General features: G+C 29.5%; 1 protein-coding gene across 3 annotated transcripts in view; it reads right to left on the bottom strand.

Annotated features, from left to right (window-relative positions):
* Positions 1 to 9,794: 9,794 nt before the first annotated feature.
* The window catches only part of LOC142333235 (uncharacterized), a 30,162-nt gene continuing 22,329 nt past the window's right edge, over positions 9,795 to 17,627 (bottom strand). For all 3 annotated transcript variants that reach the window (XM_075380237.1, XM_075380223.1, XM_075380232.1), the window contains one exon: positions 9,795 to 16,813. In XM_075380237.1, coding sequence (XP_075236352.1) covers positions 15,044 to 16,762 — 1,719 coding nt within the window. In that variant the 5' untranslated portion in view covers positions 16,763 to 16,813 and the 3' untranslated portion in view covers positions 9,795 to 15,043. The remainder of the gene's footprint in view (positions 16,814 to 17,627) is intronic.

The following is a 17,627-nucleotide window of genomic DNA, read 5'->3' as shown; positions in this document are numbered from 1 at the left end:
TCCCTGAGGCTACCATAGATGGTATCATTTATTGGACATGCTTAAAATTTTCTAATTCCAAAGTTAAACGATAATGACCAAGAAGGACGCCATTACTATCAGCAAGATGGAACACCACCTTACTACCGCCTAGAAGCCCAATGTTTTCTTGATACTTGGTACCTGGGTTGGTATACTGGTTGTGAAGGTCCAATTTTAATGGCCACCTCTCTCCCAAGATTTGAGCCCATTAGAATTTTTCTTGTGGAGTTTCATTAAAGCGTGGGATTATGTACCACCTTTGCCTGCTTATCTTGTTGAGGAAAGAATTGAATTAACATTATAGCTGCAGAGGTAACACTCAACTTGCTTGCTAAGATCTGGAATGAAATTGACTTCAGCTGGGATGTACGTTGCATTACAAATTCAATATACAACTAAAGCATACAATCAAACTAAAACTAAAGTGAATGTTGGATGACAAAATTGATAAGTTTTCTTATGAAATGAAACCTCGTTGGGTGACAAAATTGATAAGTTTTCTTATGAAATGAAACCTCAACTGAATCTGTAATAAATTTTTAAATGCTATTAATGTTGTGAAGTCCTTTTTGAATCACCTGTTATAACAAGAATTTCTATGATGTATAAATAACTAATGGTTAAAATATTAAATCTTATGTTTCTATGTATGCAGGGAACTGTAAAATCAGTATGGTTTAATTTGTGAATCAATTTTTTGGGGCTTTCAATGAACAGCTATATTGTGCTTTTAAAACTCATACTATAACAATAAACTGGAGAGCTAAATTTACATAAGCACGTTATACATAAAATTGAGTTTCAATATATTACAGTCAAATGAATAAATATGACTTTGTTATAGCCCAATAATACAGAAAATACAAAAAATATAGAATGAAAGTTTGTTGGTCATTTTTGAGCATGGTATTTCCAACTCATGTTTTTATCAATGACAATTCCTAAAAATGGAAAAACTCACCTGTAAGTGAGTTTGATATATCAACACTAATATGTATAGAGCCTTTGTCCCCATTTATGAAACAGAGAGAGAGAGATGATTACAAATACATAGAAGAAAAATAACACCAAAACTTAGTCATTCCAACATAATTTATATTTTATATTATCATAGGTGATTGTTCAATTGTAAAAAAACAATCTTTGTTAAACTTAGATCTTTGGACCTGGATTAATCTAATGGATTAATGGATCTTAGACCTGGATTAATCTTTGCAAAAACTAAGCCAGGAAAAGAACATTTCACTAGGTTCAGTCCGCACTGCAATTAGGAGAATACTGGAAATGCTATCCGTGTCAAATGCAGGTTTTCCATAAGCTAACTAATGCTGATTATGCTTAAAGTGTTAACTGATTACTGTCAGTGGTTCAAGAACTTCAATAGAGGCAAAAATGGTATTTTAGATCAAGTGTTTTCACTGATGAAGTGTGGTTTCACCTTGATAGGTTAATAGTCATAACTACAGGACCTGAAAGTACTGAAAACCCATACATTTTCTTTGAATTTCTCCTATACCCACATAAAATGGCCATATGGTGTGCGGTTTCAAGGTGATGAATAATAGGGTCCTTGTTTTTTGAGAAAAACTGGGTGCTAACATCTACCAAGAAATTGTCCAACAGTCACATGCAGTCCAAGAGAATGCATGTGACTGCTGGTTGCAACAGGACAGTGCCATACAGCTCATTCTATTATGGAGATTCTACAGGATATTTTTGATGAAACAATTATTAATAAAGTTTTATGGCCACCAAGATCCCCTGATCTAACTAGTCCAGACTTCTTTCTGTGGGGTTATTTAAAAGAATGTTTATAAGAGTAATCCGCACATTCTGCAGGAATTGAAACCAAATATTACAATGTAATCCAAAAAATAGACAGTTACTCTTTCTCTAACTCTATGAATAATTTTCCAGTCTCATACAAGTGTTTAATGTACATATTAACAGATATAGTCCAATTTCAACTACAACAAAATCACTCTGAGAACAATAACTGCTCAACAAACAATAATCATATGGCTTCTCATGTATCCCTACTGCATTATCAGCAGCATACACATTAATTCAAGCACAAATGTTATACAATAAAAAGTAACTTTATGTGGAAAAAAATTCATACCTATACAATTTGTGGTTATCTAGTAATTAATATGTTTTCCTTTATTAATCACTACATGAACATGATTTGACATTGGTTCAACATGTTTTTGATTTCTTCATCATGAAACCATACAATATTATTAATTTAATGAAGTCATTTTACATGGGACAATTCATTTTTGACTATTGCCCAAAGATTTTGAATTGAGTTGCCTGGGCACAGGAGCACTTTTAACGTTTTGTTCTTTAAAAAATATGTTCGCTTTTTTGGTAGTATGACATGGCACATATTCTTGTTGAAACACTTGTAGCATTGTGGGAATTTGTTTTGAAGTTGTGTCACAACCCTTTCTTTCAAAATCTTGATATATATCCATCAATTTTCAATATATAATCTACTGGAAGTAATGAACAAGGGCCTTGAAATGTGAACTAACACCAAAACATATATTTCTGGGAATGTTTTAAACGATTGTTGGATATGATCTGGTGGTGTATTTTCAATCTGATGCGTAACGGCAATTACTAGACCCCTTTTCACTACTACACCCTCAATTATAATAACTAAAATAAGACTCGTACTATTCTTTTCATTTTTCTGATTTTTAGTTTAAACAAAAAACTAATTGGTACCATTGATTTAGTCTTTTTCTAGCACGCCAATATATAAACAATTCATTTTTAGAATACTTTCTACGTTAAGGACAAATATAAATACAATGGTTTCAAAATCGATTTGTGGCCCACCTTCATTAACAAAAAATGGTGCAGTATCTGATAACCAAACAAAGTAAATATGTCATTAGTGGTAGTACCTCATTGAGTTTCTACCTCCAACTCAGATTCCATGCATAACCAAACTAATTCAACTATCACTTTATGTAACCCAAAACCATAAAAATGGCAAACAAATATGATTAAATTCTCCTAAACATATGGAAATTTTCTTAAAACCTGACTACATAGTATACTTTCAGCCCCCCCTATTAGTTTAGAGACTGGGACCTGAAAAATTTATTTTAGTCGCAAAACAAATCAACTAACACAGTAATCAATTACTTTTTATTTAATGAGCTTACAATCAAAGAGAAAAAACAGATTACCAACTTAAGTTGATATATTTGCAAAAATTGGGAAAGTAGTTATGTTTTCAAACTGCTATAAAAAAATTATACAAATAATAGCAAGTGATAATATTAAATAAAGAAAAGTTATATTATGAATATATAAAAACAGCTTCTGCAAACTTTATCATGTTTGTAGGGTTTTTCAACTAAAATGTTAGTACTTTCATTTTTTTAATGTTCTAGCCACATTGACTATATACAAGCTTTAAATTTAAATGCTTATTAACAGATTTTTAACACACTTAAAAAAAGGAGGAGATTCTCAATTTGACTGTATTTTTTATTTTAATGTATGTTACACAATATCTCTAACAATAGCATTTCTTTCTCTATTTTTCTTCCTTAAATAATCATTACTTTTTTTCTTGGCTACTTACTTCTAAACTCAAATATTAAATCTACATTTAATATTTTTATAAAATAGTGGAAAAGTGTATTATCACTAATTGCAAAAATTATAATACAAATATTTATATTGTGATAATTTCTAGTTCTGCAGTATGAAATAGTTATGCAAAGGTTCCAAACGACATCATCCTATATGAAGTGAGTTAAATATAATAATTTTGCAATAAGTAATATAATTATTATAAACACTTTTTTTAACCTAGTACTCCAAACCTACTTGCAATATGAAACCTATAAATTGAATAGATTTCTGTCAGAGCTTTCTCATCATTATGGTCTATTTAATAACTTATTTGGGTTCAAACCAAAGAGTCTACATTCTCATAGTTGAGAAGTCTATGAGGAAATACTCATGGCATTTCTTTCTCTATTTTTCCTTAAATGATCATTCCTTTCTTGGTAACTTTCCTTTAAACGTTGCTGTCTCACTTTACCTGCATTTTTATTATATACATATATATATATATATGTATGTGTGTTGTATAAATATATATACACGAGGTCTGTTCAGAAAATAACAAAAGATATTTTATTATAGAGATATTTAGTGACATACAGTTGGCAGCATTGTTACACATAACCTCTGTACCCGCATGTTCTTGAATTGTTTATATCCCGTTTAGTTTCCATGTTATTGGTATTTGAGTGCAATGTATTTAAGTGTTAGTAGAAATTTATGTGCGATTTTCGCACATTACAAAAATTGCAACTAATTTTATTTTCGGGAAGAACAGTAAAAGGTAAAATTTTGTATGAAACAGGTAAACTTTCACAGAAAATGTTTTAACTTTTGAAATTAATTTACAGAGATGATGCACTGGGTCGTATGGAATGTTACGAATGGTTTTGACAATTTACAAGAGGTCATCAGTTAATTGAAGATGACCCTGGACCAGAAAGGCCTTCGACTTCAACTGATGACACACACGTTCAGAAAATCAATGATCTGGTGCGTGCAAATCGCCGACTGACTGTTAGAGAACTTGCAGATAAGGTTAGCAACTCAATTGGATCATGCCATGATATTTTGACTGAAAAATTGAATATGCACCAAAATACAGCAAAGTTTGTTTCTTGTTTGATGACTGAACAGCAGAAAGAACAAATGGATGTTTGTTGGAAAAATCTTGAACAAGCCAATGATGGTGAAACATTTATGCAAAGGATCGATGGGAGACTATAGCTGGGTTTACGGCTAGGACATTGGGACAAAAATTAAATCACAACAATGGATTGGCAAAGGATCTCCACACCCAAGAAAGCACGTCAATCTCGATCCAATGTCGAAGTGATGCTCTCCGTTTTTTCGATTTTAATTGTGCATTTTGATTTCTTGCCTCAAAGTGAAACAGTGAACCATGCATACGATCAAGGCATTTTACAATAATCACGTGATAAAATTAGCAAAAAGACACCAGAGTTGTTGCGAGAAAACTCATGGTTCCTTCACCATGACAATGTGCCCACACACACAGCTTTGTCAATTTGTCAGTTTTGTTCCAAAAATCAGATGACTATCCTCCCTCAGCCACCTTACTTGCCAGACCTGGCTCCTTGCAATTTTTTCTTATTCTGAAATTAAAATCAAGTGATAAAAGGATGCCGTTTTGAGACTATTGATGACATTAAAGCAAATTCAACATGGACCTTAAAGGCTAACTTTGAAGTACTAACTTTGTTTTAACTTGGGTGGGCTAGCAATGACTTAAAACTTAACTTTTGTTGTTAATACTCTTACTTTAGTTAATAAATAAGAATAAAATTATTCTTAACTTTTTAGTACTATTATTTTTTGAATTTGGTTTTGTTTTTATTTTTTTAAATTATTTTATTTATAATGATGAAACTAATTTTCATAAAACTAATATTTTAATAGAATTAATTATCTTCTACCTCTAACGCAATTATTTTTCTTTTACTTTACGTTGAAGTACTTCTGTGAACAGTAGACCTGTCCAATTTTATACTAAATTTACCAAACTGAGCTCCATACTGTAATTGAATAAACAGAAAATTATAAATAAAGTACAAAGCAGAACTGTAACTAATTGTGAAAGGATTAGCTAGTGTCACAAATAATTTTAATATATGGGATTGCCCAAAACAAACTGATCCCAAAGTATATGAAGAACACATGAACTGTACGGCGATATAAATTAAAAACAAAATCTTCTTATGTGGGTTCCTTTGTGTCTACAAATACTGCTGGAAATGTTAACTGCCATGGTCCAGGCACAGTTTGGCTCGATGAATCACGTTCAGTACGACTTGCTGTAACTTGTCCCATTCTATGTTGCTGATGGCATTGCATATATTCTATAGCAATGCATCCAGACTTTTGGCAAATCTTGCCCTTCAGGTTGCCCCACAAATAAAAAGCACAACTGAATAGATCAGGTGACTGTGGAAGCCACAGATCCTTGAAAGCAGTCCCATCAGGTGTGAAAACTGAGTGCACGGCTTGCAAGGAAGCATGTGCTGTATGTGTACTGTTGCACCATCCTGCTGGCAATACATGAAATATCATTTGTCTAGTGTCAGTTGCTCTATGAAGGGCTGGAAGATGTCGACAATATAACACACTGAGTTCACTGAAGAAAATGTCCACTGAGTCTCTGAAGAAAATGGATCCAATGATTCTCGTCCCAACAAAGCACACTACACACTAATTTTTACATCATGTAGTGGTGATCAAATATTTGTCATGGGTTTTCGACAGACCAGAATTGCAAATTTTGCGTTAACATAATATTGAGGTGGAATCATGCCACGTCCATCATGAACTAGAGGTTTGGATCGAGTAAACCACTTCAGATTTCCTGCAGTAGCCATGTGCAATAACGTGCATGTTTATCATGGTTTGTAGGCTTTAATTCTTGTAAAGCCATGATCTTATATGGCTTCAGGTTCAGGATGCACTGACATGTTTTTTGATGGTGAATATCTTCCTGCTGCGCTTTGGCCTTTTAACAGGTGTGTGTACTGATGATTCTTATCAAGCACAGATCCAGTTTGCTCAAACTTCTTTATGAACTCGTGTATGGGACTTAGCAGATTACTGTTGAATTCTGCACAGAATTTATCTTGCACTCCTTTAATCAATCTGCCCTGTCCATAATGTTCCTTGGCAATGAATACTCTGGCATCCTTTGTCAGCGACATATTCACGCGCATGCGTGTGCTTTGGTTGGCTTTATCTCAAGTGTGTTTCCTTCTCAGCTTCAGGTGATGTTCCCTTCCTCCAATGCTTTTCCCATCTCGCTGTTCAAGGTCAACTTGTGCTGCAGTTTGTTGTGTGACATTCTAAATGTTATTGCTTTTTGCTACATCGAACACACTAACGCTTTTTGGTTTCTCCTCTCCCGTGTCTGGTGTCAGATTATCTTGTGCCAATCAGTGTTAAAAGTACCATAACTGCTATTTCCAAAGATATTAGACATTTCAACTGAAATAAGATATCAGTAGCTAATTACTGTCAAGGATGTAACGTTCTACTACAAATTTCTTTTTCTATATTTTGTGAATGAAATGTTCAAGAGAAACAATTATGAATTTTAACTACTGGAAATAAATGTAATATTAAGTATTTAAAAGAAAGATACAATGCTGTTTAATAGTAAAAATTTCAGAAACAAACATTAGACTTAAAGATGGAATAAAATATACATGAAAGAAGTATTTAAATGTGCTGCAGTTGCAAGGAAGACTACTAATGGTATGTGACACCAGGATTACGTTGCATTTGAGTGGAAGAGTTGTAATCGTCTTCACTGAATCTGGTCTGCAGCAGCAATGGAAATTTTTTCTGCACTGCTTCTTTCCACCAACCTCCACCTAAGATAGCTAATAGCTGGGATTTTGAAATGGAAAATAACTCATTACATATACGTTATTCCAATTAAATGCAAGGAACCTTACTGAAAGATTCCACATCAGAAACTGTCTGTAACTATGTCACAAATGTAGAACAAAGTGCCAAAAGATAGAATATTTTTTAAGTTAAAACAGAAACATATTTTGCTACGTCAATTATAAATCAATTTGTAAAAAAGGTTAGTAGCACTATCTAGTATCAAATTATTTCTTTTAACAGAAAACTGAAAAATTTTTACAGTCTACTTTTAACTATAACTATGTAACAGTACTTATAACTATTTGGTCTTTTTTTATAAGAAAGGTTCAGAATTTAAAAAAAAAAATCACTAAATTTCCTACAGAATGAAACAAAACAATAATTTAAAATTACATAAACTTTCAATAATCAAAGTATACGACCAAGAACTTCAGAAATTATGTTTTCAAGTTGATCTCAAGTTATACCTCCAAGTTTCTGCATAATTAATAACAATCAAAAGAATTATATATAACTGGTAATATTTTCACAAGAAACTAAATAAAACTGTGCAAAATTAAAAGAATAACTGTGCAAAGGATAACTTTCATAAAAATGCCCAATAAACGTAGTTGATATTTCATGAATATAAAAGATTAAATAAACGTTTTAAAAATTCAACATACCTTATCTTGCAATAATCTTCAAATGATATTTTCCTCATGAAGTACACATAGAAATTTAATAAGAGCAACAAAACAACATTCTTTATAAACACTCTGACTTTCCGCAGTTTTCGCCAACAATTTTACAGAAGACTGGTTCATTAATTAGTAATAATCAAGAAAATTAATCCTTATGCTTCTATTTAAAAAATTCCACACTAGAAAATAACTACCTACATTAAGAGTTCTGTGCTTTATCCAAGCCTGTATGACTTGATTTGCAAATTTTTCACTAAAAATCAGTACAGTATAGGATGGAAATTATCAGTTCTAGCTTGGAAACTAATGTGCAGATTAAGTCTTTACAATTAAAACCATTGACAAAGATGGATAAAGTGATGCAGTTGGCAAAAAATTTGTCTTATAATATGTAAATGAAAACATGTTTCTGTGGGTACTTGGCCAGAATCATTGGAACTTATCTAAATATAGAAAACTTAAGACAATTTGATATGTTCTACTAGTGGGTAGTTGTACAGGAAAAATTAAAAGTAACGTAACATAAAGATTGATGTTGATATAATAAAAATAATATAGCATAACTAAAGATAAGTAATTTCAGAAGTACAGCCTTTAGTGTAATGTGATTATTGTACTTTTTTTTATTTCTGTTCAATATTGTTTCCTACAGAGCAATAACTTGTTTCTAAATCTAAAAATATAAACTCATTAATTATAAATTAAGTAACTATTGTTTATATTCTTATAAATCAACTCACATGTAATCAGTTTTAATAATAAATAAAATAAAAATGCAAAATATGAATAGTAAAAACAAACAAACACAATTAACATCAACATTAATGAAGCAGCATGGGTTATGGTTACGCCTAGCAATCAAATAGAACTGGTGCACATCAAAAATTTTATTAATCCTCATGAATTCAAATCTGAAGGCTTTGCTTTGGTAGGTGAAACTTTGGAGAAATCTATTCATGTATGCAACAATGAAATGTAAAATATCACATGGGTAATGTTTTATTGACTTGCTTGACACAAACTTTCTATCAGGTAACAATTCCAATATTTAAACCACATTTACTTTCCTTGTTATGTAATCTACTGTTACTCATGAAAATTATTTTCAAGTTATATTAGTTTCAAATTAATGAAAGAAATGGTAGTAGAATAAAAATTAACTTTGTAAAATACAGATATACAGGATAGAATTACAAAATAATACACTATTATAACACAGGCGAGGCATTCATTTGTATCGTGTCAGTAATGCTTTAATTTAAGTAATTTTATTTTCAACTGTTTTTTTTTTAAATCTAGCTACATCCAAATCTAAAAAAATACATAATATAAAATGTTACTTATAACAGTCAAGTAATGAAAAGTAGATAGAGAAGAAATTGAACATTTAAGACAGAAATATATTAGTTTATTGTTATGTCAACAGAAATACTAAAAAAGAGAATATTGGTCCATACACAAAAAAATTTTTTTTTTAACAGTCTTTGAAATCATTACATGAGAACTGATTTACCCACAATCTAACAGCACAACATTAAAAACATAAGGACCAACACTACTCCCACAATAATTAATGTTATGCCTCGCCCAAGCAACAAAAAACTTAAACAACTTTATTTCGCAGTTTTTAATTTTTTCCACAATGAATGGCTATCATGGTAAAAATTACTTTCTTAGTAACTAACAATAAAACTAATTAATATAATCAACATCATTATTAGCACAGATATAAGAAAGTAATTTACTAACAAAAATTGAACAATATAATTTTATGCAATGGCTTCATGTAAAGCCACATTTCCACATGTAAATTTACTAAATTACATTAAGTAATATTTTCAGCACAATAAAATAATATAAGTATTTTTCAAGAAAAACCAATTAACAGCAGAAAAAAATATAAATTTCTTTAGTCTAATTACAACATACTTTTGACAATAAAACTCAAGAGAATTTATGCACAGGATAATAATTAATAAAGAAATAAAATGTATAGACTAATCCTTCTATCACTAAATTAGTTTTTCAAAAAAACAAATAATTAGACGCAATACATTATTTGTAAACTGTGATTTCACAAGTTATACAACTGTTCAACCTTATTACATATAATGGCCAGCTTTAATTTCAGGTAAAATTTGTTTATAATTTAAGTGATTTCATCAACAGATAAAAATCCCTGATAAGAAACCTAGTCAATATATAAAATAAACACTGATTTAAATTCCATGTTAATAGCAATTGTCATAAATGTTCTTTAGTAAGCTGTAATGATAATAAAAATAATTAATAACAACAATAACATAAAATTCCAATAACTAATATTTATTTAAAACAAATCAATACTAATGAATTGGCAAAAAAAGAAGATAAAAGCATAATATGAATAGAATTATTCACTTTATAATAAAAATTATGAACAATATATACAATAGTATATAATATTTATATAATATATAATTTCTGTACAAAGACCTGATATTTTTCCTACCGGTATCATTAATATAAACAAATATAACAAAAAAAACCTTGTGACAGCCTATATATATATATACAAGACTGTTTTTATTATATTCACTTTATAAAAATTAATCACGCGCAGATATGAATAATATATTAAAGGTTAAAGACACATTTTCCTCAGCAAAATCAATCACTGATAGATTGATTGTTAAGAAGAGATAACTGATGTAAACTACAACAAAACTATTTCGCTAAAAGCATCTATTTAGGATGTCATAACAACTTTTTTTTCATGGTAAGTAGAAATATATTTAAAGTTTATAATAATTTTATACAAAGATATATTTATAAAAAAGTAAATACTTTTTAGCATGCTGTAGGAGAAAGAAGATTTTTGATGATGACACATTGAAATATAAGGTACTAACAAATAGTACTATGCATAAGTAGTTTTTGTAAATGTCCGTTTAAAATTAATATAAAAATGAGGATGATAAGCTTTACAGGGAATTATTCAAACTCAACCTCACTCAGTTACACACATTATATAAAGCAGACTCTCTGTTAAGAACTATATTGAAACTATAGGAACTCGGGTGAAAAAGCTGGCTAACTCTTAAGGGTATGATAGGTAACAGTAATGCTAAGTACTATCTTTTTAGTAATCTTACTAAATGACTGTAGCCTTAAAGGCAGAATGCCATATATTAATTCCAACTGGATGTTTTTTTAAATTTCAAATTGAAAATTAAAAACAATTTCAATAGTTTATTAATAATGTTGAATCATCAGTTGTCAGTTCCATAATCTTCAATATAAAAACAAAGCACACAAACTTTATTTTTTAACAGTTTCGCTACCACTCTTTTGCCATTATGTTGTCACAATTAAATGATAAATTATTGACTGAAGTGATATAATGTTTATCTAACTTTCCTATTCATTTTTATTTGCATCAAAACAGCGTATCTTCTTTTACAGTTTGTTTTAACACTTTTTTTTTTAATTTCTGCAGTAAAACAATAGTACAAAAATATACTTAATGATTACTTTAGTTATAGATTAGAATAGTTCAAAGAATTTGGTTCTGAATAAAACTGACATTCTAGCTTTATTTGATTCCTGCACCTTTTCCTTATCTATCATTTCTCTGTCCAGCTGTTCTTCTTTATCATCATTATCATTGTCTGTTTTTGCTTGTTCTGAATAAAAGAATGAGTAAAATCTACATAACTCATGGTTTTTGCAGTGGGTAAACCACTGTTAATTTCTTACCCATGCACTGAACTATTCTTCTTCCATATCTTGTAAAGTAGATTTTTCCAGTCTCTTAAAGCAGTTATAAATGCAGTTTTCAGAAAAAAAGTTTTTCTGTTCCAAGTTCACTATCAAGTGCAAAGCATCCAAAATTGTGACATTCCTTCATCATTTCAATGACTTAAGTGATAGGTGGAACTGAAATCAACTATTTGTAATGAAATATAAGAAAATGTCTCTCTTTTTAACACAATTGTGTCATTACAACATTGGTGAATTATAAGAACTTCTTTATTAGTTGGAAAAGAGTAACTATTTTTGAATTGTGTTTAGGATATATTATTGGATCTATACAATAGTAAATTTATCACCTTAATCATATATTATATTATGGAAATAAAGTTGCTGATATATCTGAATAATTATCATTTTTAAATTTATACTAAAACCTTGAATACATAACAAATAACAAAATTGGAATATCTGGTCATAAAAACCACAAGAAACCAATATATTACGCAATGAGAATTTAATTTTAATTTTACTATAAATAACTGATAAGATTAAACAGCAAATGCAATAAACAGTGACCACTGTATAATAATTCATTATGTGAAGACTGGGTAAGTCTATGAACAAAGAAAGTCACTTAACAAGTACTTTAACTTTAGTAGTCAACTTTGCAATATAAAGAAATAACTGGAAATAAATACTTCAATTTTTTCTTTTTTTTTCAGCACAAATTGCTTGGTTACTAATGTAAACTTCGGTGACCAGACAATAAAGAGAAATTGAACAATTGGTTTGTCAACTATAACTTACAACTGATGTTTAATTTAATTTAGATTTACATGAATATCCATCATAGTGTGAAAGTTGTCGAGCAATTGTCACTTAACAATCACCAGTAAAGTCACTAAAAGGAAAATGTGCCTTAGATTACATCAAATACATTTATTTGATTACATTAATAAAAGTTGAAATAAAAACAATACTTAATATAATATTAAACTAAAATAAATAAAATCTTTGAAAATACTATACTAAATTATATAATTTTGTTATAATAAATGTTTATCAAATAATAAAAATAACTATATGCACTGATAAAATGTATTACATATATTAATAAAACAATAATATTCATATGATATTTTGATATAAGGTTGAAATTCATAAACAGGATTTCATCAAATAACTAAAAATAACATTTCTTTATCATAAAATAAAATAAAAAAATAATAATAACAAGAAACCTAACAACTACATAAGGAAGATTTATTTATTTATATCAAATTTAAATTATAACTACACACATTCTCAAACTGATTCAGCATAAAATGAAAGCACAATCATGTGCACAATACATATCTATAACTGTATAAAACTTATGTGTACAATAATTTAACTCTAGACATTGTTTTATTATATACAGCTAAATTACGCATAAGAAACAAACTAATAGATACATCAAAATTAAATAAAAATATATTGTTTGAAGTATACACCTAACAATAGGTTAAACATCATTTGTAATTATAAATCGCGGGTTCATATATTTTGGCTAAAATTTACTAAGACAATTGTTTTTTAAAATATAACTATTGAAAAGATCATACAGTAGCTCAACTAAAACTAAACAATAAACAAAGTAATAATTATAAAATGTGATAAAAATAAATATAGAAGAAATATAAAAACTTCAATTGATTATTAAGATTAAAAAAATATATTTTAATACTAAAATCAAACACTACTTACCAATATTGCATATTTCTCCTTGAATAGTTCTAGTTTACAAACTTATCACATCTTACAACATTTTCTTTAAAAAACCAATTGTAACAATGGAATAACAACTGACTCCTAAAATGAAGTATGTTATCTATTATTACATATGACCTGAACAAAATACTTCCTTATTTAAACACACTCACTGATGCTAAACCAAGTAGTTTACCTCATAAATCATCAAACTATTTTTTATTTTTTTATTAAAACTTTATACTCTAAAAGAGTGATAAGAAACACATATTAAATTCAACATCATACCTGTCTAATAAGGGACACAAAATAATAAAAGTTCAGAAACTCTTCTTTTTTTTAATTTACAACATTATTATGAATAAAACATTTTTAATTGTATTAAACAATAATTTTAATATAATAATTATTATTAGGAGGAATAAAATTTTGCCAACCTATGCAACCGAGTGGTATCAACTGTCTTTCATTACTGTCAGATTTTAGATTCAAATATCAGTCAAGCATAGTATCTTTTAATACTATTAAACTGTAATACCATCGAAGTAACTTTGACTGAGTACGGTATCTGTAACAATCTTAAAATTTAATGAACTGGTACATAATTAATAAATAAATTTTTTTTAAAAATACACCAACAAACAATAAGTAAATAACAATTCACTTTTTTATAAGAAATCAGAAAAATACAGTTATAACAGATAAATCTGACATGACTTCTGAACAGGCTTTACTTAAATTAACTACTAATATTTATGAAAAGAGGATGAAATAAACAATTATTCATAACAATTATATCACCTTCCAGACCATTTTTTAAAGATTTGTACACATAAAAACTAATTCAATGAATCACACAAAATAAAATAATGAATGACTAAGTCATTGCAAAAAAAAATGTCTTCCAGTTTAATGGAAAATTTTGATTTAAAAACTTGAATTAAACATAATCTGGTGAGAGACACTCACCAGTATGAAAAAAAACAAAGCAAAAGAGGTAACAGGTAACAATATAAATGATCAAAAAAATAATAATAATGAAATCTATCAATCGATTAACAATCAACAAAATATAGCATCACCGGCTTAAAACAAAAATTAAATTGCTTTAAAATTCATAAAAATTTGCTTTTAAATTTATTTAATTTTCTACATATTTAATAAAATCTTACCAGAGCTCCAAAAGTGTAGCAAGAAGTTTAACTCCACAATTACACCACAAAAAAAATCAGCTTTGCTAATTAATAAAATAAATAAAATAATTAATATAATTAATAAAATAATTATTTAGGAGAGCTACTATTTGACCTTTACAATTGCACCTAAAATTTATCAAAAAAAAAATAGAGACTTTGCATACTCTTTTATGCATCATTATGTGTCACGGCATGTTTTTTCAGATATTCCATATTAAGAAATGATTTTCCACAAATTTGGCAAGGTATTGGATTACTACGCTCATGAGTTTGTTGGTGTCTACGCAGGGAAGCCTGTTTAAGAAAAGCCTTATTACAAGTTTCACAAGTGTATGGTTTAACACCTGAATGAATTGCCACATGATTTTTTAAATGCGATGAACTTTTAAAACATTTAAAGCATTCAGGACATTCAAATGGTCGTGCTTCTGTATGTGTTAGAAGGTGCTGTTGAAGAAATGACTCTTGAGCAAAAGATTTGTCACAGATTTCACATTGAAAAGAATGTTCTCGATCATGTGACAGTGAATGCTCTTGCAAATGTATCGCATGGACAAATCTTACACCACATATAGCACATTCATACTGTGTTTGTTTCTCAATATGCTTCATAATAAATGCATCTTTTGAAATATTACCATGCGATGCCAAATGAGATTCTAATTCAGCTAATCCTACAAATACAAGGTCACAAACATCACATCTATATGATGAAGTCGATGCAGCTGCTGCCAGTTTATTCTGATGATAGATGTCATTCATATTTTTATTCTTTGTATGTGTTAAAGTATGTTTCTTTAAGTTAGATGAATCAGCAAAAGCAAGACCACATATTTGACAAGCAAATGGTCTTGCTCCAGTATGAATCAACACATGACGTTTTACATCAGAAGGCCTAGTAAATGCCTTGTCACACATAGAACAAGGATAAGGTCGTCTTCCTGTATGAGTAATCATATGATTTCTTAAATTGCTGGAGTTTGAAAATCTCATACCACACTGAGGGCATGAAAAAGGACGTTCTCCAGTGTGAATAACTACATGGCGATTTAATTCTGATGGTTTGCTAAAAGATTTATGACACTGAGAACATGGGTATGGTAAAGATCCATTATGCTTCATGGAATGAATTTTTAAATTATAATTTGTCGTGAATGCCATTCCACATATTGTACATCCATATGGGCGAGCTCCAGTATGCAAACAAGAATGCCGCTCCAAATCTGACAGCCGACGAAAAGATTTCTCACAGATTGTACATGGATGTGGCTTTGTATCCGAGTGCGTCATCAAGTGCATCCTTAAGTTGCTAGAATTTCTGAAACTAGAACTACATATATTACAGCTGTAAGGTCTTTCTTCGGTATGAACAATACTATGCCGTGTTAAATCTGACGGTTTATTAAATGATTTGTGGCAAACAGGGCATGTGTGAGGAGATGTGGTATTTTGGCTCTTATCGCACATCATTCGAGTAGCAAATTTATTACCATCAGGTAGACCAGGATTGGTAGGTTGAGGACAAACCGACTGAAGAGATGGAGGTTTTATATCTGAACACTGCTGTGAAACACCTGTTTTCGCATCATTAAACTCACGGCAAGATGTTAATTTATCCCGGTCATCAGGTTTCAGCGTACGATGAGCCAACCTGGTATGGTTAAGCAATGCAAATGTGTTGGTAAATGTAACACTGCATAAGTTGCAAGCTACTTCATGTGTACTTTCTTCTGAAGCATAAACAATTATATTTTGGTGCATTTTTTCATTGTTACCAAATGCTCCTATCTCACAGACAGGTTCTGGATAGTGATCAGAAGGAGGTAATCTCATATCATATGCAGGAGGAGGAATTCCCATCTGTGAACATCCTTGTTGTACCATCATTTGTCCTAATGTCTCAAAACTGACTCCACGCAATGCTGTGTCTGGTGTCAGCTGTAACAAAAAAGTAAAAAATATATTCACGTTAAAAGACAAGGAAAACAAATTATAACATAAAACTTTAGTTCCCTGAATCAATACCATAATGATTAGGGATAGTCTTCCTCCTCATATGTATAAATTTAACAATACTCAGAATCTTACCATAAAAGAATATTATACAATATACATATTATATATACACTTTGTCCTTTTGAGTCAAATAGCAGTAAATATTTAACTTGCAAGTGAACATACAAAATTGTTTGTAAGTTTCTGTTGCATATCTGCTGAAAAATTTTACACAACTTGAAACTTTTTTTTTAAGTGTGAACCACCTACACTAACTAACAATTGTAAACAGCTGTTGTAAAAGGATTAAGTGTATTCTTATTTAGTTTTTTATCAAAATATTCTTTATGACCTGATAAAATTCCAATTTGATTGAGGAAATCAAATTTTTAAATTCTGCAAAACATTTTTTTTTTGTAAAATACACCCTTATCAAATCGTAATAAAAATTCTATACAAAGAAAGGCACTATTTGAATCCTTGGAATGATCGTATTTGATTATGGTATTTTAAAACTAAAAATAAAAAAGGTTGCCAGCTTGTAATGGAAATATAAATTAAATATTGGATTTAGACATGCCATCAGCTTGCTACCAAAATGCTGTTTTCAATACAATGCATTGATCTGGCTATAAAATTACTGTAAGAAAATAAAATATTAAAATAAAACAAAATTCATATTTAAAAAATGGAATTTTATGATATAACCGTACATCACCTGATTTCGTTTTTAAATATTGAAAATTTAAAAGAAATT

The sequence above is a fragment of the Lycorma delicatula genome, chromosome 1 (genome assembly GCF_047948215.1).
Source record: "Lycorma delicatula isolate Av1 chromosome 1, ASM4794821v1, whole genome shotgun sequence".
Taxonomy (NCBI): Eukaryota; Metazoa; Arthropoda; class Insecta; order Hemiptera; family Fulgoridae; genus Lycorma; species Lycorma delicatula.
This window is presented reverse-complemented; position numbering and strand designations above follow the sequence as displayed.